This window comes from Alexandromys fortis, unplaced genomic scaffold (assembly GCF_014885135.2).
Source record: "Alexandromys fortis isolate MF-2015 unplaced genomic scaffold, M_Fortis_MF-2015_v1.1 scaffold_14, whole genome shotgun sequence".
NCBI classification, from domain to species: Eukaryota; Metazoa; Chordata; class Mammalia; order Rodentia; family Cricetidae; genus Alexandromys; species Alexandromys fortis.
Genome location: NW_026067910.1, coordinates 7,459,822 through 7,486,947, shown reverse-complemented (window position 1 = coordinate 7,486,947; position 27,126 = coordinate 7,459,822). Strand labels below are relative to the sequence as shown.

General features: G+C 39.6%; 2 protein-coding genes across 11 annotated transcripts in view; one reads left to right on the top strand and one right to left on the bottom strand.

Moving 5' to 3' along the window:
* Positions 1 to 27,126, top strand: part of Mcm9 (minichromosome maintenance 9 homologous recombination repair factor) — an 88,683-nt gene that overhangs the window by 9,467 nt on the left and 52,090 nt on the right. For 9 of the 10 annotated variants that reach the window (XR_007590948.1, XR_007590946.1, XR_007590947.1 and 6 more), the window contains exons 5-7: positions 445 to 645; positions 4,002 to 4,127; positions 5,412 to 5,531. Coding sequence is in view for 5 of the 10 variants with exons in the window: in XM_050137976.1 (XP_049993933.1) it covers positions 445 to 645; positions 4,002 to 4,127; positions 5,412 to 5,531 (447 nt within the window). In the remaining 5 variants the exon portion in view is untranslated. Of the gene's footprint in view, positions 1 to 444; positions 646 to 4,001; positions 4,128 to 5,411; positions 5,532 to 19,388; positions 19,769 to 27,126 lie in introns of all 10 variants that reach the window. The other variant, XR_007590950.1, reaches the window with a different exon arrangement.
* Asf1a (anti-silencing function 1A histone chaperone) lies at positions 9,233 to 20,308 on the bottom strand. Its single transcript, XM_050137979.1, has 4 exons — positions 19,923 to 20,308; positions 14,698 to 14,813; positions 10,926 to 11,102; positions 9,233 to 9,626 (listed from the first exon to the last, which is right to left on the bottom strand). The coding sequence occupies exons 1-4, from the start codon at positions 20,029 to 20,031 to the stop codon at positions 9,414 to 9,416; spliced, it is 615 nt and encodes a 204-aa protein (XP_049993936.1). The 5' UTR covers positions 20,032 to 20,308; the 3' UTR covers positions 9,233 to 9,413.

Below are 27,126 nucleotides of genomic sequence, written 5' to 3'. Positions count from 1 at the left end.
GGCCAGAAGAGGGCACCAGACCCCATTACAGATGGTTGTGAGCCACCATGTGGTTGCTGGGAATTGAACTCAGGACCTTTGGAAGAGCAGACAATGCTCTTAACCTCTGAGCCATCTCTCCAGCCCTGGCTGATCAGTCTTAAACAAATCTACTACACTACTCCTGGTGAGGGGTAATAATTGTGTGATTATTATATAGCAGACTTCAAAAAAAATGATGCCTTTTGACTTTATTCAGAAACAATTACTTGTTGGGCGGTTGAGAATCTGGGGTATTTTGCTCTAAACTTGCTAATTTCTTTTGAATGAGTGTGCATAGTTGGAGAAAAAAAAAAAGGAGTATGTGGGTAGCTTATTTCTAATTTCTGGTCTTTTGTCAAATGATCTAATGCCAAGCCACCATGCATGATATTACCAGTGTACTTACACAGTGCTTTTCCTTAGGGGATGACCTCACTATCTATGGGGTTGTAATGCAGCGGTGGAAGCCTTTTCAGCGAGATGTCCGCTGTGAAGTGGAGATTGTCTTGAAATCCAACTATGTCCAAGTGAATAATGAGCAGTCCTCAGGGATGGTCATGGATGAGGAAGTTCGGAAAGAATTTGAAGAATTTTGGGAACACTATAAGTGCGATCCCTTTGCAGGTTTGTGACTAAGGACATAAGGCTCCTGCAGACAGCTTATGTGCTGTGCAGCTCAGTGGCTTTATTCAAGTGCTGACATTAGTATCTCCAACAGCATCTTCCATTCAAGTCCATTTCTAGCATTGAAGTTTCTGCTGTGTGTGGTGTGTCTGTGCAGTTCTGCTGCATGATTGTGTATGCAAGTGAAAGCCAGAGGACAGCCTTGCATTGTTCCTCAGGAACCAGCACCTGTGTCTATGCCCCCCCTGCAAGTCGCCGGAGTAGAAAGCTCTTAGATTTGTGGCTCAGTGAGCCCCAATCATCACTTGTCTCTGCCTCCTCTGTCCTGGGATCACAAGCCTGTCACCTTGCCCAGCTTTTTATGTGGATGATGGAGATTAATTAGACTAAGGTTAGCTTTTATGCATTAAATACATTGGTTTCTAGCATATTCTGAAATAAAGACAACCCGCTGTTAGCACAGAACTCTAAAGTAGGGAGTTCAGTTTGAAAGACTGGAGAGGTGATGCACACAACACATTTTTCATATATCAGTAACTCTGACTGTGAGCTTATTTACCATGTGTTACATGAAATAATACATCATAGCCCTGGGTTTGTAGAGCATGGGTTTTTATTGTGAAAAAAAACCCACATATGTCAAACATGAATTAAATCTTCGTTTTCATTCTTCTTTGGTGACCCTGAGAAAAATATTTGCTTCCAATCTAATGCATATTATTCACAAGTCACAAGCTGAACTAGACACTTATTTTGCAAAATAAGGCTTTCATTTGTCTATAAGGCAGTTTGCTATTGACAGAGGTTCTGTCCCGCCCAGTACCACAATCGTTCAGTCCCAAAGAAACATGCAGAGGCCTACATTAATTATAAACTGGCTGGCCTATTAGCTCAAACTTTCTTATTAACTAACTCTTACATCATACATTAACTCTTTATTCTTGTCTGTGTTAGCCACATGGCTTGGTACTTTTATCATCAAGGCATTCTTACCTTGCTTCCTCTGTGTCTGGATGACTACTGTAGGCTGAGTCTTTCCTAGTCCCAGAATTCTCCTGGTCACCCTGCCTATACTCCCTGCCTGGCTACTCGCCAATCAGTATTTTATTAAAGCAATACAAGTGACAAGTCTTTACAGGGTACAAGACCATTGTCCCACAGCAGTTTGCTTCTATTTTGTGGGATATTTTTTAACCATGTGTAATTCCCGATCTTTATGTGATGAGGGTAGAAGAGAGCCCAAAGATCTCTACACTATGGCTTTACTAAGCAAGCACTTTAAGAATCATACATTTTTAAGTGCAGTTTTTGACAGAACAGGTCCTTATAATGGGTAATGTTTCTTTGGACCATGTTCATTACTTATTCATTCTATTGCCAGAGCTCATCTGCCTTCACTACACCATGCTCCACACTAGATATTTCCAAGTTCTTCATGTTGATGAAGATGTCTTGTAATTAGGAAACTGTAGCTATCTAACTCATTTGTCAAGGACAAAATGAGTGTAATAGTTAGGAAGACACCATGAAAATCAGAACCCTCTTCTTACTTTCCTAGATACTGGTGTGTGTATTTGACCATTTTGAAGTTGTATGTATGTATCTTACAAGTAGAGAAGCTGTAGCCAAAGGGCATCTTTCCTTCCCAGCACAGTGCTGTTACTCTTGGGTTTGACTTGCTTCTTGAAACTGTAGGAACGGACTAGGCCGAGCTAAGCAGCTTTGTTCTCATCTGTGGGGAGCCTAATACTTAGGTGCTAGATAAGAACCCCAAACATAGTACCTGGGTCTGCCCAGCCATTTGAACTCACATACTATGCTGGTTCAGTTATCTTACATCAGAGTTTTTCTGTAAGGTAACTGAGGGCCAGACATTTAAGTAGGAAAATTGGCTGTAGACACCCTAATAACATGGTCTAAAGCTAGAAATTTAGAAGGAACTAAATTCATTGTGTTCCATGATAGAGCCATGGAAAACGGGGGCAGGAAAATTGAGGCTCTCGCCCAAGACAATTGCTGGGACTTATGTAGGTTGGACACTGTCCTCTTTACTGTTGGTTTATAGATTCAGTTAGCCCCGGGACCTGTGTCCATGCTGGATACTAAAACCTGCGCCCTTTACCATTGTAGTATGACTTCTGCTGGCATGTGATAGTTTTGGCTTAGCTTACCTGTTCTTAAACATGTTTCTGGTTTTTGTGTAAGCCTTGAATTTTAGTCAGAATCTCAAGTCTTTTTGCTTTAGAGCCCTGTCCATTTTTTCTAGGCTTTCTATCTAGAAAGGAAAAGATTCCCTGTAGTAGTTAATGTTCTTCCTAGATTTACTGTATCTTCTTTCTGGTTCCCTTTTTATTGAAGGGTTCCTTTCTTTGTATTCCTTATGTTCTGGGCCCATCACCATCGATTACTTCCCACTGAGTTGATATGGAACCATTACCTGATGGGAAGCAGCTCAACAGTTTGTTCTGTTCCCCAAACCAAAAACTATTCTGATTCATTTCAAACAGTAGTTTTTGTACATGAGGCTATCAATGATGGGAAGGCTTGGGAAAGACTAATTAGAAACCTGTAGACTGATCAGACCAACAACTGAATAAAACACTTTATTTATGATATGCTAAAATGATTCCCAGATGTCGTGCTTTTATTTAAAGCACACAATTAGACTTCCAGATCTTCACCTTAGATTACTGGGGTTGTAGTTTGCAATGATCTTACCATAATAACTTAATCCAAATAAAACAGTTTCCCAAACAGTCAGAACAAATGCCAAGTCAATTTGCAAGGTGGATTAGCTTTACTTCTTTCTCTTGTACTTTCAGACGCTCCACAAGCTCCAGCTTACCTCTTTAAAAGTCGCTGGTTGTTATAACACCTCATTTCTGAGTGGGGGTAATTTTAGTGACATTACCAGAGAACATATGACTGTGTTATATTAACAGATAAGTCTTGACAGCTAAAATCTGAAGAAAAGAAAACTCCTTTTTTTAAAATGTAGTATGACAAATTTATAGGAACTTGAGTAGGCAGCACCCAGGAGTGAGGGTGCGGGGGTGGGGGCGCACTCTTTTCATGGCACTAAATTTAGAACCTTAAACAAGGTTAGTGAGATATGGTGGCATACTCTATAATCTTAACACTTAGGAAACTGAGGCAGGAGGATCGTGCATTCTCTTTGCAGGACCATCTCAAAAATGAAAGAAAGAAAAGAGCCTAAGTAAAGCTCTTTACCATTTGATGTGGCCATCTTCGTCTGTTTAGATTGGCACAAAGAGTATGTTTATAAGCAAATGGCCACAGGATAGGGAGATTTCTAGGAAAACTATTGATAACTTCTCTTCTTTCTCACTTCCCAGGGAGGAATGAAATACTGGCCAGCCTGTGTCCTCAAGTGTTTGGAATGTATCTAGTAAAGCTGGCTGTGGCCATGGTGCTGGCTGGTGGGATTCAAAGAACTGATGCTGCAGGAACAAGAGTCAGAGGTCAGGACCTACTGGCACGTTCGTAGAATACTAACACAGAGGGGAAGAGACTCTTTCTTGAACAAAAGCTGCTTTTTGGGGGGAAGGGGTGGTGAATGAAGCATATGTTTGAAAATGACAAAATGAAGTACATTACTTTGTATGCTAACTTAATTTCTCATCGCTAGATTTTTCCTATAGCATATATCCCTATTTATCAGCTTTCTTCTCTAATTCCAGAAAGATGAAAGAAATCCCTAAATTTTTTCCATGACTATATACTACAAGCCTGTAAAGGTACCACAGAAATGGCTCCCTATCTCAAAAAAAAAAAAAAAAAAAAAGTGAGAGATTAGAAATGGTGTCTTGGTCTCCGTCCGTGACTGCCAACTGCTGCTCACACTCTGCCTGCTGGTGCTCCTGCTGGTAGGCAGCAGTCAAGTCATCTGCCAGGAGTTGCTGCTGTAGGTCACATTCAAGCCAAGACTCCAAGTGTGCCACACTGGTAACAGAAAGCTGTGCAGCAAGCATGGCACACACAGGTTGCTAACCAGAGTTAACCCAAAGAAAAAAAAAACTCTAAGCCAGGTTGTTAGCAGAACTCTGAGACCCTACAGTACAGCAGCAAATAAACAGACACAGCTTAGGAACTGTGTATTTGATCACCTGTTATCTGCAAGGCACTTTGCTAAATGTTGAGCTTAAATAATTGTTTCTTATTAATATAATTAGAAAATACTTATTACTAAAGAAATCGATTTGTCCAATAAAAGTATCTACTACAGGACAGGTTATGTCCATTTGTGTTAAATGTGAAAATTGAGTAATCATTTTAAGGTAGACTTCACTAAGCTATGAAAATTTACGTAAATGAAAGTGCACAATGATTTGACATGTATAAAGCACTTACAAAATCCAACATTTAGAAGTACTTTGAAACCTAGAAAACCTTGTATGGCTTATATGGATAGCTTTAATCATAGTAGTTTAGATTTAAAAATAGATAAAAATCAGAAAGTTTTTTTAAGTCAAGGATTTTAAAAATGTTAAGAATGGGCCTAAGCATCTGGAAATAGCACATACTCTACTAAGTCTTCAGTGTCACATTCAGTGATCAAAAATTGCTGTATTTGTGACACCTAATTTTTCTAAGGATCTTCTCATTAACTGCTTCCTGAAGAGCTTTGCATTAAATTTATCAAAATGCCATATAAAATGTTGGCATTTCTTTTTTTTTTTTAGCTATATGGTATTCATAGATCTTTTAAGAATTTTGAACCTTTACACCTTTATTTTTTTTCCTAGGTGAATCTCATCTTTTATTGGTTGGGGATCCTGGCACAGGTAAATCGCAATTCCTCAAATATGCAGCCAAGATTACACCAAGGTCCGTACTGACTACAGGAATTGGATCTACCAGTGCAGGTACTGGATGTGACAATTTTAAGTAAATTAAATTGACATTAATACAGAAACTAACAGTAATCTTCTTCTGAAAAATTATCTGTTGTAGAATTCAAGTAGTTATTTAAGTTACTGCCAAAAATTAAAGGAAATATAACATCCGTTTTGTACTATTAAGGAAGTATCTTTAAAAAGGTCCATGTTTTCTGTTTAGAACTTAGTTTTATGTACGAAAATGTAAAGATGTCATTTTATAAAGATCTACCAATTTCAAATAAGGAAATTCATTTTACAGAATAATAAGTAGATAGCATAGAGCTTAAGGCATTTTCATGGCCAACAGTGGCTCCTAATGACACCTTTTAGAGAGATTTGTTTATTTAGAAAACATGTTCACATATGTACTAAGAGATTCTGTTCATACACTGTAATAATACTTCAGTAAGTATATTTAAAAGCTTTTACAGACAGACTATCAATATCTGGTTATAAGTGACAGGAAATTTAGGAGAAATTATTTTTAAAATGTGTCTTGATGTTTTCTATTTTTATGGTTTTGATTATTCTGTTCTTGTAAAAATAGGACTTTGGTTTCACAGGGTGTTGTTACATGTTAAGATAGCCAGCATTTGGGAGGCAGAGGCAGGCGGATCTCTGTGAGTTCGAGACCAGCCTGGTCTACAAGAGCTAGTTCCAGGACAGGCTCCAAAACCACAGAGAAACCCTGTCTCGGGATAAAAAAAAAAAAAAAGAAAAAAAAAAGATAGCCTCATTCTGTAGCCTCTAGTCAGAGTTCTTATCAGATGCTTATAAAGGTCATCACAAAAGAAATGTCCCAGGAGTTCCACCTGAGGACTTTAAACACTGTATTAGTGACTGCTGCTAAGATGGGATCTGTGAATTGAGAACACTAGAAGAGGAGGAGTGGCCATAACGAGCACTGCTTGTACATTTTGAAATCCTTATGGCCCAGTGTGTTCTACATCCTAAAATCAACAACACTGTGTGAGTAATCACATGAAATGATTCCTAAGCAGTTATGAAGAATGTCAAGAAACAAGCCCATGCTATCTTGCAGGCAACTAATAATGTTAGACTATTAATATCGAGGAAATAGTACAGTAAATGGCTATGGCTTCAAAGTGTCAATGATAATGTAAAGTGAATTAGCACTCTTCCCGCATTTTAAATGTCAAGATCAGAATCCAAATGTGAGAAAAAAGATTAGTAAAGATTTTACAATTGTAGAAACTTATTGCTACTTTCTACCACTCCAAAGATGCCATAGCCTTTCGTCATTCTTTTGAAGTCCATTTAGAGTCAGGCTGCACATAGTTTAAGGTGTAGCAAAGGGGCCATGTTTGTGAAAAAAATTTTAATATAAATGTGTACTTGTGTTGCAGGGTGTTGCACGGTATCACTATGGATTGTGGTAGAAAACCACACCATAGTCTTTCATTTCTTTAAATTTTATATTACTTTCATTTCTTTGGTGTGTGCACATATGAAGTAAGAGGAAAATTTGTGGGCATTGGTTTTTCTCCTTTGACCATGTATCCTTGGTATTAAATTCATGTAGTCAGGCTTGGCAGCAAGCCTTTACCCGCTGAGCCATACTGACAGTCCCCCAAAGACTTTCTTAATAAAACTAGACCCTAAAACTATAGGGTAAAACAGTAGAAAGTTAAGGGTCAGACAAGGTTATGAATGAGCAAATGTGTGCATGCATACATACTTCCTCAGTTTCTAGAGTGCTTCCTTAACTCAAGGAAATGATACCTTCATAACCTGCTCACCTAGCTCTTCAGTGGTATAAATGGGCAGAGGGGTGTGTGTGTCTTTTCCCCAGACATTGCATTGTGGCATATGTCTTTAATTCTAATACTCCAGAGGAAGAGACAGGCACATCTCTGTGAGTTGAAGGACAGCCTGACCTACTTAATAGGTTCAAAACACCTAAAGCTATATACAGAGATGCTACCTCAAAATAAATAAATAAATGAATGAATAAAGGTGTCTGGGGATGTTATCTAAGCCTTTTAGCTATAATTCAGACATAATGTCTATAAACAAGGCCAAACAGGAGGGAATTCCATGCATGCTAATTTCTTAATTCTTTAGTTCTATTATTATTCATTTGTTTTTTAACTTTAAATTCTACAGAGTAGTAACATTTAAAATAATAGGCAATAGTTTTATGTCTCAAACTTATGACAGTGAGTTATACATTTAAAAACTGACAAAAACCTGAACATATAGTATTGCAAAGTGGTATTTAAATTGTTTTACTTGGTGATTTTAGTTTTTACTTTTTATTTCTAACAAACTCTTCCTATGGTATTGATCACTTAACTCTTGTTTTAACATTTTTTCCTAATTGTAGTTAGACAAAAATGAGATTTTTCTTTTCAAATACTTAAGTCAGAAGTATTTTATTTTTAAAATCTGTGGACTGGGATATGGACAGTACTGTAATAATTTGGAGTATTGAATTTCAAAGTTTTAACATTTAACAAGACTTTTTTCACAAATTCATATTCTAAAATACACATGCCTTTCTAAAAAAAAAAATGCCTTGCCTTTCCTTAAAATGCTTTTAAAAGCGCAGTATAAAAGCTTAGATGTGAAGGCACTGCATAACTTGCATCTTATGGCTGTTCTGCTTACCATCAGCAAGGGTCAAAAGAAAATATTCTACTGTAAATTTAATGGAGCAAATCCTTGAAGTACTTATTTCTCATTAAAGAAAATATGCTTTTGGCCCATTTATTTGGTAAGTTCCTTTCTAAAATTGCTCTTCAAAAAAAATTGTCTGGAAAAGCTGTCTAGAACATGTCAACTACAGATATGCCCTGATCTTATCACTTTAATGAGAAGCAGAGGATATGGGGTATTGTAGCTGTGAACAAAACTAGCCAGCTTATTAGGATAAAGCAAAGCAGACCTTTCTAAATTACCTTTCTTATAGCAACACCGCCGACAACCCAAGTTCAGAGTTTCTGTAAACTGAAGAGCAGATCTTTTTGGCTTTTCAAGACAGTAATTCTCTGTTTAACAGCCTCCTAGCTGTCCTGGAACTAGTTCTATAACCAGGCTGGCCTGGAACTGACAGAGATCCACCTGCCTCTGCCTCCCAAGTGCTGGGATTAAAGGTGTACACCACTACCATCCAGCTATAATCTAATCTTACACTTTAGAAACCTTGCATTTGCTCTTGCCGTGTTGAAATCTCTGGACAATAATGATTTGTGATCATGGTCTCTCAGTTCTATTAGTAGGGAAGCATAAACCATAGTCAGAGGGACTTGAAAGGCAGCCACATTTATTACATAAAACCACAAGTCCAGTGTTAACACAAGCCGTGGTGGTAGCCACAAGATGCACTGGGGTGGCCTAGGAAAGCCTTGGTGGCATGTAGTTGATTTCAAATTCCCTTTTTAAAGATAGCTTTTCACTACAGAATGGAAGTTTGCTCCTTAAATTAAAAGGACGCTGTCTTCACAGGAAATCATTTTAGTTGAAGTAAACTTTGTTCTTTTAAAGGCTAGTAAAAAGTATTATTGTCCAAGAGGCTAAAACACCTTCACAATCTGGTCTAATAATTGATAACTCTTTTTTTTTTATAAATGCTTTAATTACATATAAAGGAGAAGAAAATAATATATATACTTTAACCAGATTAGTTTCAAGAACAAATAAAATAACACATTAGAGAAAAAAAGTACTTAAAAATAGTTGTATTTATATTCCACAATTTGCTCAAATACTGGTTTTCTTATAAACTTTCTACAGGATGTTTTTAAACAGATTCTTCACATTTCACCTTGACTATGTACTTACGGAACTTCAGGGAAATAGTTCTGTTTTTAATAGCTTAATCTGTACTAATGGGATGGCATGTTATCACATGCAGTCCATGTGGGATTCTAACATGACATTCAGTGAGTTTTCTGACGTGGACCATCCCTTTGATGCTGAAGGTAATGCATCTGTTGAAAGAAGTGACTGTAGATTTGGGTTACTGCTCTCTGCATCTTCCAGTTTTTCTGTGTTATCTTCCCAGTTAATGTGGAATCTTGTGACTCTGGGATTAGATGCCAAAATATTTCTTTGAAGCTAGAAAGAAAAACAGTTAAATGGTGAGCACCAGAAAAGTTAGATTACCATATGCAAACTGGGTGGTTCTGTTAGTCCTTTTAAAGGACTAAATTCATATGCAAAGCTATCAGAAAGAGAAGCAGTTACACATAACTAATTGTCAAGGACTAATACAGCATTTCCAAACAGGAGACAGGGAAAAATTCATCTAGATCATTTCATCCCTGCAACAAAGTGTCTATACTTCTGCTTCCTAATGCTAAGGGGGGAAAGGTACTTCCCACGCTTTAGAGAATGTTTTTAGTTAAATAAGTATGTCTTTAGCCTAATGTGTTTGCAGGCTGGGAATATAGCTCAGTGCAAAGAAGTATTCTGGCTAAGTCTGTAGGTTCAATCCTAAGCACCAAGAAATAAAACATGAAAAACAAAGACTTGAACAATTTTCCTCAAATAGAACCTCTATAATTACTCGGATCTTAACTGTAATATATTAAAATGCATTTCCAGAAACAGTATTTTAAGGGATTTTTTAATTATTATTATTGTTGTTGTTTTGTTTTTTACTGTTATACAAAGGTTCTATCAGGAATAACCCTGGCTCAACAGGACAACTCCAAATTGTGGAAGGCATCCCAACCCACCAGCAGAAAGCAAAACTTTCTCAAGTTTGTAGCAAGTCTGCCACATAGAGTACCATAGTCAATTTATTAAAAAAAAAAAAAAAAGACCAGTAACTAAACCAGTTAACTGTTCCCAGTAGGAAAAATTTAAGATACTCAATGTTTTTAAGACTACTGAATCAAATTTTAATGTCTCAGAATTTAAGTTGTCATCATCAAAAATAATAGGATAACATATATAGCTGTTCTAAATATTAATAAAAGTAAGCACACACAGCAGGGTGACAACTGTAATCCTAAAACCTGGATAACTGAGGAAGGAAGAATGCCATAGTTCAAGGCCAACCTGGGTTACAGCATAAAATCCTCTCAAAACCATCGCAAAAGAAATGAATAACAAAATCACATTAATCTTTTTGCCACAATTTTAGGAAGCATTATGGGCAAAAATATATTTAATCACTTCACTACAAAAATAGGACAGTCTATGTCCTCAGTGTTGACTCAAGGTACCCACCTAACATTAATTTAGAGGCAGGACTGAGGTCATCCATGCAAATGGAACAATGATTAGTTTGTTCAAGTGCTACAACACTTCAGATTTGCTTCAAGACTGTGTTCACAGTGTAGAATGAAATAACAATCCCCTAAAATTTGTATAGTACAGTAATTAAAAAGGAATAGTAAGGAAAATTACCTTAGAAAAATCTGGTTTTACTGGTGGATTTTCCCTTAATTCTGTTTCAGTATATTCATTATTTACATAGTAGCCAACTCTAATAAATTCTTGACCTCGATAGGTACAAGTAATTAGCACAACTGTTACCCCCACTGCATCTGCATCTGGAATGAGTCCTGGATTCGGTGCATCAGCCTAGAATAATTTTAAAAGAAATACACAAAGGACTGTTAGTGGCAGGTACAGTGAGTGAGTTTCAATTACTTTAGCACTACTTGAAATCACTTTATTTATTTATTTATCTATTTATTTATTTATTTTTGGCTTTTGGAGGCAAGTCCTACTTGCTACATAGCCCTGGCTGGACTGTTACTCTCTGTTCAACCCAAGCTGGCCTCAAATTTATGTAATTCTTTCACTCTGCCTCCTGATTGCTCGAATTTCAGGTGAATAGCACCACAACCAACTTACCCACCAAATGTTCTTTGATGGGAATTGGCTTATACCTAGATCATAAGGTTCCCACTTCTGTGTTTTAGTCCTGAGGACCCTCAGTACTTTGCAGGCACAATTACAGCTAAAGAAAGAAATAATTCTGGTTTTACTCTATGGTGATTAATTACCTAAAATTATAAAATCATTGTTTATAATCAAGTCAACCATTGTAGTGATCCTAACCTGTTGCACCTCTAATTTTCAGTCCCAAGTTACTATGTATTAAATTAGTTTCACAGAACTTATCCTAGTAAATGTATATTCTATCAGTTTCCATCTTCTATCAGAGACCTGGGTTCTTTACACCTAGTCAGTCACTGTTTGCAAATACTTCAGTAGTAAACCATATGAAACTGGCAATTCTATTCAACCCCTTGCACAACTAAATAAGGAGGAAACATATACTGAAAAAAAACTTACACTGGATCTTAAAAACTATAAAGCAAGTTTGAAAAAATGAAAATCATTTGTAAACAGTCACGTTATTGGGCACTAAGTATAGCGTGCTTTTGAGTCACATACGCTGGAAATTCAGTGCAGGCAAAAACTTTAGGCAGATGATACCAAAGACCACATTTTGAATCATGGTAAACCTTGAGGAATGGAGAAAGTGAAACAATAGAACTAGAAGACACTAAAAATACCAGGAAAAACTGGGACCATGTTGATGGTAATGAGCAAGACGGCTGAGACTGACTCGATGGAAAGAACCAAACTAGTAAGACATAGTGATGGCAGAGGCATCTGAGTCAAAGCCGTTCTGTGTGGTAAACAAATGAAATGCTAGCATAATAGTTTGCCGTTTCCAGCACCAGAGAACATCCTTTGCACATGAACTCTTCTGTAAATACTTCAGCTTGGAGACCTTTAAGACTGTGTCTCTCTGTCTCTCTCAAACATTTAGCCAGCACTAAAAGCCATAAAATCTCATGGAAACTAAGTCTCAGTTCCCTTCAGCTTCTCTTATTCTCTTACCTTGTCATCTCAGCATCTCAAGTCTAAAGGCTGGGTGTTCATCTTCATCTCTTATGCAGAATACCGCTAAGCTTTCTAACTGTCTCTGTAAGATGTGCCTCTGCCTCAAACAGTACCCTTGACTATAAAGTTCCTTCTCAAACAATCCCCCAAATTTATCTCTTGATATCTTCATCAAACCTATTTTTTAAGCAAAATCCTTCCTGATTCAGAAGGTAGCAGCTACCCTATTTATGTGTTTATGTTACTTGACATAAATCTCCTAATATATGTCTTAATATAAATGCAGCTGTAAGAATTTTTTATTTTAGAACATTATTTTCCCATTACTCAGTTCCCATCCCAATAGAGTTTATGATCCCCTTTGGACCGACACCAAGACCCTCTCCTGTACAAAATACCCTTTGTCCTACAAATCTTAAGCATCTTGGGGTTACTTTTGGGACATCCAATGGGATTCTTACATACCTGGAAAAGGGTGACTATGGGAAAGAGTTCAGTAATGTTCCTACCGCCCAGAAAATTAGTTGTAGTTGTGTCTGTGTTTAAAAACATGGGTGCCAGAGCTTGCACAAATTGGGGTCAAGAAGTGTGTGTGCCTCTCACATTATTAAGGGTGGAAAAGTTATGAGGACCACTCTTGTTGACCCAGTCCTCAAGACTGGACAGATGTCTGGACATCTCCCTGCTAGTCTTAAGACCACTTGTAAGAAAACAGCAGACCAGGAAAATAGGACAGTTTGCTCCTAACACAAAACAAAAATTGTACCTTAGTTTCTTTTCATTAATAATTGTCAGACTTTAAAACAGACTTTAAAAATTGAATAGGCTAACACATGACCTAAATCACAGAGCTTTCTGTTCTTTTTGGCAACATTTACACTGATACCAACAAAAGCTATATACTGCTGTGAGATTCCCCTCACAGCACTGTGGCAAGCCAAAAGCTTAGAGGTATTCTTAACATAAACACAAAAGATTCCCAAAGGCTCATTCCAAAACCAGCAATACAAAGAATATATGACTATACAATTAAACCGAGCTACATCATGAATTACCAGTATAGTATGTAGTACCCAGGATTATGGTGCAAACAAATCCTGCCGCTTTATATAATAAGATAATAGTCTTAACTTAATTACAGATGTAGCTAGTTTTGTCAATAATTTGCTAATTGCCTTATTCCTTCTAATATTCTTATGAGGCAGGTCATTAGTGGGGTCACATTGTCTTTGTAAGTAGAAGCATCAGGTCTGCCTGCCTGCAACTGCAGTGCTTCCTTGGGCGCTCTGTGTTGCTATGGCTTTCACAAGGTTATGCACACATACAACTCAATTTAATGGCACTTTTAATTAAAGTATTACAGCCTTTAAACTGCTGTAGTTGAGCCTTTCTTTGCCACTTGTTTATATACACTAAGTTATTTGGGGTTTGCTAATAGTGAACAGTCCCTGCTCCTCGGTTCTTAGGTGTGCTCTAAAGCAACTCCTCGCCCATTTCTAATGGAGTTCTTTAAAGCAAGTATTCATTGCAATTGTCCTGTCTGTGAAGGGAGAAATAGAGGTCAAGGATAGGAAGTAGATCTTTCTCCTTGATTCTGCCTACACTGAGACTCAGGCAGAAATACTTTTAATAAAAATCAGTAGTTCTTTAAAAACTAGCTCATTACTCCTTGCAGTATTATAAATAGCTCCCTCTAAGAAGCATGGATAATTGAAAAAAGTCACTAGTTTTATACAGCAATTTAATATAAAGTAGGCGAAATAACACTTAATGCAGAAGACAATGTCTCAAGCTTGGCCACAAACTTAACTACTGTCAGTGGTAGCTGAGAACATGACTTATACTAACTGGGTAGGATGTGTCACAGCAGTCCTAGAAAAACAGATTAGGAGCGTCAGTGAAGAACCAGACTTCAATCCCAATGGTTCAAGTCACACATCTCCATCTGCTAACATTTCTTAGCCTTCAGTTACTGACTGTGCCAAAATGAGGGTGTTGAAATTACATCAGAAGATGCATATTACTAAGCAGCACACCATTGAATACACATTCGGGGATGCTTTCATCCTGAAGAACTGTTCCACGGGACAAAACCAAAACCAACCTTGTGTGCCGTGATACAGTTTCTGGCGTACTAGTTCTGCTACTAGCTCCCAAAAGTAAAGACTTTTGCGCACAGATTCAAGTACAGAACTGCTTTATGACAGAAAGTGCCTGCAACGACAGAGCAGACTAATAGCGGGAATGGATGAAGTAAAATTGCCTAACACAAAAAGGATATGAGCACAGATAACTCAGTCTACTAAAAACATCTTACCTGGAAAACAAACATATGCCTTCCTGCAGGAACGGGGCCCACTAAAACAGAGTCTAAGACTTGATCGTATTCTTCACTTTCTGCAGAGCCCACATAGATAATTTTCCACTCCAAGTCTAGGATTAAAAACCAAAACATTACTTCATACCAGTAATTATATTAACAGGTGATCAAGTCCTCCTTATCCAGAAAGCTATGGAAATGTTCATTATTAATTTCTTACCAGAATTCATATTCTACTCCAATAACCCCTCCAAATTTTCATGAAGCACTGGTCACTGAAGAGGGCTCCTCACAAAACATGAACAAAAATTGGGGAAACACTAAAAGTTTGCTCTAAGTACAGTACTCAGAGACCTCTGTTAGTAAAGAACACCTAGAGCACATTAAATCCCATTGCTTGGGTCATTTATTGTGCAATCCCTCAGTCTCTTTTTGGGTGCTATTTTTAGCGTCACCACTGAGGAATTAGCCTCACCACTGGAGAAAAGTTGCCCCATGAAAGAGAAATCAGCATAGAATCTAGAGGAAAATCATTAGCAAACCTTCCTTGTCGTTCAGCAGTAAAGGTCTTCAGCTCATCAGCTGACATAAATTTGTCAGTCTGTTATCTCCTTACTTGTGCTAACGGAATAACTGATAACGTTTGTAATAACTTGGACTTACCATTGATGCATATTGCCACTATACCAACTGTAGCTAAAGGACAGTGGGGCTGTCTGCTCCTGTTACTCCTTTCTGCCATACAGTCTTAAAGGCAGAAGAGGAAACCGAGAGCCTACCCTCTTTATACAGCAGGGACAGGGGCATGATACACTCAGGTATAGCCTAAGAATAGCCTTGTAATTGCAGCTACATTCCATTAAGCACCTTTTAAGAAAAGTCTCTATGGAGACCAGAAAGGAGTAAAACTATTTCTTTTTGAAAGAATCTGCTCTTTAAACATAGGGTGAAGATGACAGGTATCTCCTAGGACGCTGAGCAGGTGTGGTCCATGTTTGGCTTTGTTACAGTGAGACTACACTAAGCACTCCTAAGGTTTGTTTCCCTGGTTCACTGTGGAGAATGTTAAAGCCTTTTTTTGTGTAATTATATAGGTATTCCTTAAATTTGTAAGAGTATTGGTATTTCTTTGTATTCGTACTATACTGCAAACTGAAACTTTTTCAATTTCAACTTCCTTATTATTTGTAATGTTTTAAAAGTCAACAGTTACTTTTTGAGGACCTATTATGCCATGGCTTTACTGCAGAACTAAGGCTATTTGGATTTTCAGCTTTTACTTTGTATTTCCAGATTCAGGATCCTGCATCTCATAAGACACTTATTTGTTGATAGATCTAGGAAAAGACAATTATCGGATCGGATCACAAAGAACAGCAAATACAGTTACAAACAAAAAGAACCTGCTCAGTGTGTTCAGGAATAAGCCAAGAGGTAGGGATTTTAGAACAGAGAGAAGGTGTCCAATCCTAAGGTTGGGATGGGGGGCAACCCAGCCAGATCATGGAAGGTTTGATGTCCATCATTAAGGTCTCTGGTTTTACACTTAGCGACATGGAAAACCACAAGTTTTCTTGTGCTGCAGATCAATTCCAGAGCTTTCCAAATTTTAGGCATCCACTTTACCACTGAGCTATAGCACAGCCCCTAAAGGTTTTGAGCAGAGAAGCGACATAGATCCACCTTTCATATTAAAGGATCATTTTAACTGCTGTGCTTTGTGTAGACTGGATGAGGGCAAGGGAACAAGAAACTGTTTCAGCAATCGAGGACAGAAGTTATGGTGCTGTGGATCAGTTATGGTGGTCATGAGAGTGATGTTAAACCATTACATCCTAGGTAAAGTTTGGCGATGGAAACAGCAGTTGCCACTTTTTTCCTTTCAGATGTAAAAAAGAAAATAATCAGTAGTTAGTTTTATATATGTTTGGAATGTCTATTAGACACAACATAGGTCAGATCTTAAAAAATTGAAAATTGGCAATACATGAATGAGATTCTTAGGGACTGAGCCCTCAGACTCTCCAGAGTTGACAGGTCAGGAAAATGAAGAATCAATAAAGTAGTTTAGGAAGCTAGTGGCTGATGAGGGAAGTGATCCAAAAGCCAAATGAAGAAACATTTAAGAAGGATATATGAAAAACTACTAAGTTACCTAAGGTGAATTGGCTTTGTTACTTATACAAATGCTTTATCATACAGATATAATTATTCAAGTACATACTGTGTGTTATATAAACATGTAAGCTGAGACTTGGAGAAGCTAAGATATCTACTAAAAATTCACACAGCTTACAAATCAGAATTAGAATTTAAATTGAATCGCTGCTACTCAAAAGCCTTCAGATTTAAAAAAAAATAAAATAAAAGCTGGGTAAATCTTGCTCTTTCTAGTTTTGACATAATGGAATCAAAGAACACAGAAGATGGGTAAAGACTGGTGAGCTAGGTAATCCAGTCTCAGTAAGCACAAGCTATAACTCAAAGAACTGGCGCACACTAGGTTTTAATGCTGTGGCATGCTTTAGCTTGTTTATAAACCCACTTTTCCTTTTCTAGTCCTCTGTATTTCAGAAAGTTAAGGATAAGGCCTGTGGCACTGTAAGTTTCTAGCTGGAATTTATTCACTTATTTAGAAAGTGAAATTTTCCATTTGATTATGGTCATCCCAGGTAGAAAGTATCTCCATGTGTAATGGGAAGCATGTGACCAAGGAAAAAACTGCACTGTTGGGAAGATCTGTGGTCTAGTAGAAAGTATAAAGCCTTTCTAAGCAGAAGAGGTCTGGACTTTCAAAGAATAAAGTTACAGGCTCAGTTTTGGTGCAAATATTAAACCCTAGAAATGGCAGGCAGGCCAATAAAACTTGTACAGACCTAGTGATTGGGCTTGATAAAGCACCTACTTAAATCCCTTAAAAAATTATGCATCTGTTGTGTTTATGTAAGCATATGGGCATTGATGTGGATGGAGGTCGGAGGATAACTGGGTGGAGTCAGTGGCTCTCTCAACCACGTGGATTCTGGTGACTGACCTCAGACCTAGTGAGTAACTACCTCAGGGAGTAAGGCTGGGCAGCTAGTGGCTTTACTGGCTGAGCCATTTCACTGTCCTTTTCATCCCACTTTTAATGTGCTCTACTCTTAGACATAAGTCCTATAAAAGAAATAACCATAATATCTTTAGAGCAATACTACTTAAGGCTTCTTCTAAAGCAAAGCTGCAAGGCAGCTTTTCTAATAAAGTTAAAATATTTTAAGACGATTGACAAGTATAATAAATAGTGGTTCATCAGTGGGTTGAGGGTAGACACAAATTATAAACTCAAAATTCCCTTCTAAGTATTTTGTACTTTGATCAGGAACTTAAAAAAAAAAAACAAAATCACAGTACAACAAAAGTATAGAACCTAGAAAAGAGCTTTTTGCTATAAGTCAACTCCATTTCCTTACTCCACACAGCCTCTAGATGGAGTCTACAGGAATGGCACCTTTATTGAAAGATTCCTTTGCAGCTTTGGAATGACTCAGCTTAAAATATCCTAAAATAATGGTGCCCTGGTTTTGAAGTGTACTAGAAGTAGGTGTCTTCTTGACATGAGTGATACCATTGTTGTAAAAGGATCCCATTTGGTTTCTGGGAATAGCTGGTTTGGAACTATCCAGTGTAGCAACACTGTAACAATATCCTAGATCATGTCTTCCTTGTACAAAGTTGACTCCTAAAATGGAAGCCATGGCTTGAGAAATGGCTGTGATATGAAGAGCTGCTGGTGCCTAAAACACTGTATTGAGTTAGAATCGCCTCACACATGCTTTTCTTTACTTTGCTCACTTGTATTTAAACTGGCAGTTAAAGAAAAAAGAAACCCGAATGTTGGGTTTAGAAATGGATCTGGTGAGGAAATGCTTTTACTAACACTATGGAACACTAACAAATGGGGTTTTAAGCAAAACACCCTTACATCATCACAGCCTGTTCGGAAACTACTATATTTTAATCATGGCTCATTCTTCAAAATATTTCCCACATATTAAATGTATGCACATTTATACTTTATATACGTATTAAAACAGCAGAGGGGTACATTTTAAAGTAATGGTTGTGGTTAGCTAAAAGAGTGGAGGAGAGAGCTGTGACTTCCTTTTTACAACTTTTTGAAGTTTATTGCAATGGGCATATATTGGTTTTTATAATTAAAATTAACATCCTACATAAAGTACATTGTAGAGATTAAAAACTTTTAAATGAAAAGAAAAATTCTTTCCATCATGATTAGGATAGTAGTCTTAAAGGCATTTTGACGAAATAATTTCAAGTCCCAAGATGTCCTCTTAACTAAAATTAACACTGATGAAGTTAAACGTGTTTCAATTTTTAAAAATGAAGCACCGATTTTTAACAAAATTCAAAGTGGGAAGAACCCTACATTTTAGCCTTTTAAATTCTGCATTCCTTCACCATTCTGCATTTTTTTAAACCTTAAGACGTACTTGAAAAAAGACTTTGTCTCGTATTACATAGCCACCGTTCGTGGAGTTATTTTAATGGCATCTTCATACGTGCTGGGGAAAGTCTCTGAGACTTTTGAGAAGCCAGGACCGGGAACTATTTAAGCGCCCTGCTCTGGCTCTTGGGCAGATGAACTTCCTCGCTCTGCACTGTTTCAGAGAGATTTCCGTCCCCAGGGAGAGGCGTCCACACCGCCGCGGAGCCTGCGCGCAGCATCCCGGGCGCCCGCAGGGAGCACGGCGGGGAGGACGACGGTCCCCGGGAGCCGGCGCGGAGGGGCCGAGTCAGCGCCCGCCTTCCGCGCTGGTTGGTGGAAGGAGCCGGAGAGCGGCGCGAGGACAGCCTCGGCGGGGCTCGGGCGGGAAGGCGCGGACCCCGCTCGCCCCCGGCGGCCCGGAGCAGGCGTCGTGCCGCCGGGTAAGATGGCTCCGTTCCCCGGCGGGCCGCGGGGCCCTGGGGCCGCCGAGGCCGCACGACCCCCGCCGGCGCCTGGGGCCGCCGGAGCCGCCCGCCTGCCCGCCGCAGACAAAGCTGACAACATGGCTCCCTCCGCCCGGTAAGTTGCTCGCAAGTTGCGGCGCGGCCGGCTCCCTCAACTTCAAGTTTCCCTCGCATGGCCGCCCTCCCGCCGCCCGCGGCCCACCCCGCGCGAGGCCGGGCCGGGAAACTTTAACGTCCGCCGCCGCAACTGACAGCCAGGCGCCACTCACCTTCAGACAGGTCCTCGATGCACTCGAAGGTGATCTCGAACTGGAACGGGTTGTAGAAAGGCGACGGGTTATCCAGCACCACTACATTGTTCACCTGAACCTTTGCCATATTTTGAAGAAAACACAAACAATGGGGCCGGGGCTGGCGGCACCACAGAGTCCCGCGCGCGGCCGCTCGGAAGAGCGCAGACCCCCGCCCCGGCGCGGCCCGACGTCGTGCAATGGCGACTTGAGAAACTTTTTCCCCCTTTTTATTTACACGGCAGCACTCCACAGTGTTTTGCAGCTTTCCGAGTCCACTCAACTACAGCCCATTCTGCTCTGATAACTAGCAGCGTTGCGCGCGATTGGCTGCCCCCGAGCTCTGACCCTCCTCCTCCAGCGAGGGCCGTGGCGGCGAGCAAGATGGGCTCCCGCTCGCGGAACGGCCGGGAAACTTTCACTGCGGCTCCACCTGCTGGTGTGGACCAGGACAAAGGCGCCGAACAAAGTGAGTGGAATAGGGGCTGGGAGGCCCGCGCGGAGGCCGCCGCCGGCGGGGGGAGGGGCGGCGCAGGCCCCGCCCCCGCCCGCCGGGCCCGCGCCTCACGTCGGGCGTGGCCGTGGCGGGACGGAGGGGGCGGGCCCGGTGAGGGGGCGGGGCCTGCGGCCGTGGCGGGAGGGCGCGAGCTGGCCCCGCCGCGTGTGAGGAGCTTGGGCTTTTTGGGCTCTTGGGCTTCTCCTCCCCTGCCCTCCTTTAACGTTCGTCCATCGGTGCTACGGCTTTGCAGGCTCTGCTGAATTTAGCGGATAAGATGCAATTCTTTGCACCCGTCAAACCCGGCTCTCTGTTTTTTGTGATGATGGTAGGGAGTAGGAAGAAGGACTGGTTGCAGTGGAAATAAATTGCATCCCATAGACTCGTGTCAGCTCGAAAGAAGCAAGCCATTTTGGAAGTCAAGTGCGTAAGGCACTTACCGACGTTTTGGTACGGCAGTGCAGTTAAATAGATGCAAAATGAAGGCGGGGTAATTTCACACACACACACGAGGGAGACCCATAAAAAAATCTAAATCTATGATCTTCAGCTGCACCTTGAATTTCTTCCTATCTGAAAAGACCTAGAATGAAAGAGGAGATAAACAGGGAGAGGTGCTATTAGTTAAAGTCAGGTTTCTGCCATTTGGGGAACCCGAGCAAGAAGTTAGAAAAAAGAAGAAGTGGTGTCAGGAGAGCAAAGGACAACAAATTTATTATAATAGTTTAAGATAGGAGAAAAGATGAGCTATGCCATGTCATTTGGTTGTCAGGAAATTTATGCCAACCACTCCTAGATTAAAAATTGCAGCACCACAAATTCTCAGGAGCCCTTAGGTGCTTGTGAAGCCTGCCTGTGAACCATTTCAAGGCCTAACTGGGGAAACGTCGCTTGTTTATGCTACTTGGCTACTATGGTGGGCGGGGAAACGGGAGCTTTCACACTTTTGTTAACTGTTTCCTTTTACTAAGTAAAGGTGTTACTCATAAACTATTAGGGTCTTTTTTCCCTTAGGAATTAAACTACTGAACTTTATTAAATTTAGAGTGAAAATTGCTTCTTAGTATTAATGGGCAGTTGAAGTTTTCTGTCGTTTGCAGGATTTTGGTTAGTCTTTCTCTGAATGTGTTCAGACTTAGGTGGGTGGCTAATGACGAGCTAGCTATCTTTGTCTTTGAAAGTTCTGTTGGAACAGGCCCATCCACGTTTGTTTAAGGAAATGAAAGTGGTCAGAGAAGCACTTTTTGTCAGTAGACTGGGCAGCCAAGGGGACTCTACCAGTTCAGTCACAGTTGCTTCTGCCTCAGTGCCACTGTGGTGGGTGAGGCACTTCAGCCTGCTGATAAATAGTACACAGTACACGGGATACAGGATACATGCATAAAGGCCTTGTGCGGAAAGAACAAGAAAGCAGCATTCACAGAAGAAACAAATCAAAGCTGTCCGTCTTAGAAAGGGTAGCCTCCAGTACTGTGTTTAAGGTAGCCTGTGGTATTTTGTTTTGCTAGCCCTAAAAAACAAACAAACAAAAATAGTGAAACTATGATAACTTTTTTTCCTCATAGTAAATGGTGATTGCTTCAGTATTTAAGTCTCTTTAGTCCCAATATTCATCAGTTTCCAAGTACTTTATGAGCCACGAAATGCAATAGGGAAGATGATGTGCTGACGTGGGATCACGGTGTGCATAGCTATTCTTCAATGGAGGGATCTATTGTTGAGCATGTATCTTGACATTTGAATAGATAAGCAGTGTTTCCATGGATCCAAAACTCCTCTACAAAGGGCTTCTGAGACTTAAACAATTGAGGTTACCCAGAGACCAATGAAAAATAAGTTAAACTCAGTAGAATGAAATGAAATTTTCTTGGAATTGGGAATAAAACAGTCCTGTCTGCTGCAAAAGGTAAAATAGACTAACGTTTAGAATTTGTATTATCAGGCTTGTCTATGAGAGTGCACACCTCTAATCCCAACACTTGGGAGACAGAGGCAGGCAGATCTCTCTGAGTTTGAGGCCCGCCTGATCTACAAATCGAGTTCCAAGACAGCCAAAGCTACACTGAGAAACCCTATCTCAAACCCCTCCCCTCAAAGTGTGTTATTGGGGTGTTGGGGGAAATACACAGCTTTGTATAGTAGGCGCTCTCCAACCTATATTGGGTTCTGGGGGTGGGGTTCATGTCACCAGGTTGACAACATACGAGAGCCTTTCTCGCTCTCTCTCTCTCTCTCTCTCTCTCTCTCTCTCTCTCTCTCTCTCTCTCTCTCTCTCTCTCTCTCTCTCTCTCTCAAGTCAGGGTTTCTCTGTAGCTTTTTAGAGCCTGTTCTGGAATGCACTCTGTAGACCAGGCTGGCTTCAAACTCATTGAGATCCTCCTGTGTCTGCCTCCCGAGTACTGGGATTAAAGGCGTGTGCCAACACCACTGGCCTAATCTTGCTTTTATTTCTCTTTTCTTATTTTATTTTACATAATCACTGTGTTGCCTTTGAAGGTTATTTGTATTATTACTCTCTTTAGAAACAAAACTCGCATATGGGTTGTTATTTTTTGTTGGTTCTCTGGCATGTTTTTTGCTGTTTGTGGTGCTAGAAATTGAGTCCAGGTTTTCCTACATGGTAGGCAAGTTAGATCCCAGGCCAAGTGTGTGGAATTGTGCTCTTCACTAGCATAAAGGCTCCCCTTTCTTACAGTAGCAGAGTAGCAAAAGTTAGTGACTGTTTTAAACATTATTTCCCTGAAAACTGTAGAATGTGCAGATTTGCTGGGGTTTTCAGATATTTCTAACTGAAATCTCAATAATTTTCATTTATTGCATATATCCGAAGAACATTTATTATGTTAAATTTCAGTGTGAAATGCTAACATAGTCAAAAATAATGCATATCAAGACCTTATAATCTAGTAGCAAAGGTAGCTCATGTAATCAGAAAGTTATGATTAAGAGAGAAAGATTTAGGTTCCACTTTAACCAGTACAGTAAAATGAACAGAAGAAATTTTCTCTACTCTTTGTAAAGAACATTAAGTAGCTACCTTTTGAACAGCCCAGTACCCTAGAATGGCTAGGAGGACATGGCATTGCCATCCAGGGTAGCAATTAAGGGCTGGCTGGTACTTAGAAACGAACTATGTAAACTGCTGTCATAGTTACCTCTCTGTCTTTGCCACCGCAGGTAAAAATTGAAAGTGTTCTTTATGTATCGAAAAATAGAGAGGCATAAAACTTCCTGGAAAAGAAATATCCCATAAGCTGGTGAGAATGGTGTTAATGACTTCATTAATGAATCTCTGAAGAATAAAATTCTGTGAATGTGGATGGCTAAGGCAGGTGCTGGCGATGGGGCGTGATCCAGCCAAGAGAAAACTGAGAGACTCTCCCCATGGAGGGCATTCAGATGGACAGCCTGTTTTGAAGACACAGCTCTGAAAGTGGGGAGAGGATAGAACCACAAAGCTTACCCTGCGTCCTTACATGTTTTAGAATTGATGCAAACTTAGGAAACCCCATCCTCTGTGTTTTCTTTGGTTTGGCTTAAAGGTGATTATCTTTTCTTTAAGAGAGAGAGAGAGAAAACACCAAAATGGCCCATGTATGGGAGGACAACCAGAGTGGGTTCTCCCCTTCCAGCCTGGGTTTCGGGGTCAGTTTCAGGTGGATGGGCTTGCATGGCCAGCCCTTTGCCCCATGAGCCAGCTCACCAGCCTTTTAAATTTCCTACGTTTCCCAAGTTTTACATACAGTGTGCCTTTTCGCATTGTCTGCTTCATAGTATTAACAAAAGTTTTACTGTTTGTTATTCATGGCTGTCCACCACTCTGCTAAAAATTTGTTAAAGATGCCTGCTTTGTGTCTGATACCTATCTGTAGTGAGCTACTGTGAAACGCCCATTAGATAGCCATAAATGAGAGCCCTCCGCTTTCCAAAGCAGTAGTATTGTGTGAGTGTTGAAATTTGTTTTATTGTTATTACATTGCTTTAGCCAGTATATTAATGGAAATTTCTAAAAAATATTCTGTTTCTAATTTCTTAATCATTCCTTCCTCACCCTCTTTTAAATTGGATCTTTCTAACCCTTGAACTTAGTCTTCCTTGCAGCATGTCTTCAGTTTTTATTTCTTTGCCTCTCTCACTTATCACAGGTTTTCCTCTTTACCTGACACTGGTGGATGGCGGAGGGGTGATGAACGGAGGACTCAGAGCCTTAAAACATCTCTAGGCTAGCCCACTGCTGTACAGAGTCACTGCTAAACAAAGCAGCTTTTTCTAGTTGGTTGCTATAGAGACAAATGACATTAAATGGAGTTACATTTGGCAGAGACTAAGCAAGTAGGCTTTGCAAGGCTGGGCCTTTTAGAGGCAAAGACTAGAAAGGGTACAGCAGGTTTCATAAATGAGGTAATGAGTTATTAGTTGGTAGATGTTGCCCAAGTATCCTTTGGTATGATTACACAGTATTTTTTAAAAATATAGCTTAATTGAGATATAACTCATAACATATTCCCTCATTTAAGGTATCTAACTTAATCACTTTTAAAGGATATTCAGGATTGTGTTATGTAAGCATCACCATAACTATGGAGTATTTTCATCATCTCAAGAAGCTATTTTGGCCCTGACAGGATAGTTTATACCTATAATCCCAGCAATCAGAAGTCTGAGGCAGAAGGATGGCTACTTCAAGTGCATCCTGGGCTGCATGTTGTCTCAAGAGGCAAACACTGCTGAGCATGGTGGTATGGAGCGTAAATCCCACCCAGCACAGAAGACCAAGGCAGGCAATGAGTGCAATGCCAACCAGATCTACATAGAATTCCAAGCCGGCCAAGCCTTCCTAGTAATCTCTATCTATATCTAGTAATATCTATCTATCTATCTATCTATCTATCTATCTATCTATTTAAAGATGCATATGGATAGGTAGGTAGGTAGGTAGGTAGGTAGGTAGGTAGGTAGATAGATAGATAGATAGATAGATAGATAGATAGATAGATATTACTCCCTGTGTTGCATTTATTACAATCTCATTTTATGTGCATATATTATAATTTCATTTTTCTTAACAGCTGAATAATATTCAATTATGTAAATGCCCATTTTCATTGTCCTTTCATAAATTGGTGGAGATTAGGCAATTTCCAATCTGTAGCTATTATGAACAAGTGTCTCTGTCATAGGACACTTTGGGTATGTGGCCAATAGCAGTGTAGCTAAATCTTCAGGTAGATCTATTCTATTCCCAGCTTCCTGAGGAACTACCACCCTGATTTCCGTAGAGGCCGTGCCAGTTGTACTTCCATCAGCAATGAGTTAGTATTCCCCTTTCCCACATCTTTGTCAGGATGTGCTATCATTTGTTTTATTGTTGATATTGGCCATTCTGACTGGTATAAGATGAAATCTCAAAGTTTTGATTTGTATTTTCCTGATGGCTAAGATTGTCGAACATTTTTCAAAGTGTTTCTTAGCCATTTGTGTTTCATCTTTTGAGAAAACTATTTAGTTCTCTACCCAAAATTTTATTGACTTGTTTTCTTGATGCTCAGGATTTTTGGTTCTTTATATGTTCTATATATACTCACCTTCTATAATTGGGATTCTTTTTCCACATTCTGTAGGCTGCTGCTTTGCTTGGAAAATGGTATCGTTTGCTCTGCAGAAACTGTTTACTTTCATAAGGTGCCACATAGTAATTGTTGATATTGGTGCCTATGCTTTCGATGATCTGTAAAGAAAGTCATTTCTTGTGCCAGTGAGTTCAAGCCTACTCACCACTTCCTGTTGTACTCATGGTAACTGGTATTATGTTGAAGTCCTTGACTTGTTCAGACTTGGATTTTGTGCAAGTGATAGACACGGATCTATTTATCTTATTCTGCATGCAGCTATCTAGTTTGATCAGCACCATTTGTTGAAGAAGATACTGTCTTTGCTGCAATGTATCTTTTTCACTTCTTTGTCAAAAATCAGGTGTGGAATTGTCTGGTTCTTCAATTGATTCCATTCAATTCATTGATCAATGTGTATATTTTAATGCCAATATTGTGCTGTTTTTAGTAAAATAGTTCTGTTATACAACAGGAGATCTGAGGTGGTGTTGACTGAGATTTCTGTCCTGCCTGGCTCCCGCAGTCATTAAGTCCCAAAGAAATCACACAGAGGTCTACATTAATCATAAATTGATTGGCCCATTATCTCAGGTTTCTTATTAAGTCTTATAACTTATATCACCCCATTATTCGGGTCTATGTTAGCCATGTGGCTCAGTACCTGATTGATTTGGCAGGCAGTCACATCTTGCTTCTTCCATGGCTGGGCCAAGACTACAGAAGAAACTTCCTTCTTCCCTGAATTCTCCTGTTCTCATTGACCCACCTCTACTTCCTGTCTTATTGTCCTGCCTTGGCTAGTGGCCAATCAGCGTTTATTTTAAATATAATTGACAAGATGAAGACCATTGTCCCACAGCAGGATGGTGATACCCCAGCAGTTCTTATTCATGATTGTTTTAGTTACCTTTGTTTTTTTATGTTTTCATATTAAGTTGAATATTGTGTTTTCAGTTTCTATGAAGAATGTGTTGAAGCTTTCATGAGGATTACATTAAGTTTGTAGGGAGATTGTTCCTTCTTCTGATATCTTCTTCAATTTCTTTTTTCAGTGTCTTGAAGTTTTTTTGTTTTT

What these genes read in the sequence shown, in the direction of transcription:
- Asf1a (XM_050137979.1), bottom strand. Translation starts at nt 20,031, where the DNA reads ATGGCAAAGGTTCAGGTGAACAATGTAGTGGTGCTGGATAACCCGTCG. An exon ending in CATCGAGGACCTGTCTGAAG is followed by an intron (nt 14,814 to 19,922) that starts GTGAGTGGCGCC and finishes TTTTAATCCTAG; the next exon opens with ACTTGGAGTGGAAAATTATC. An exon ending in TAAAACCAGATTTTTCTAAG is followed by an intron (nt 9,627 to 10,925) that starts GTAATTTTCCTT and finishes TTTTCTTTCTAG; the next exon opens with CTTCAAAGAAATATTTTGGC.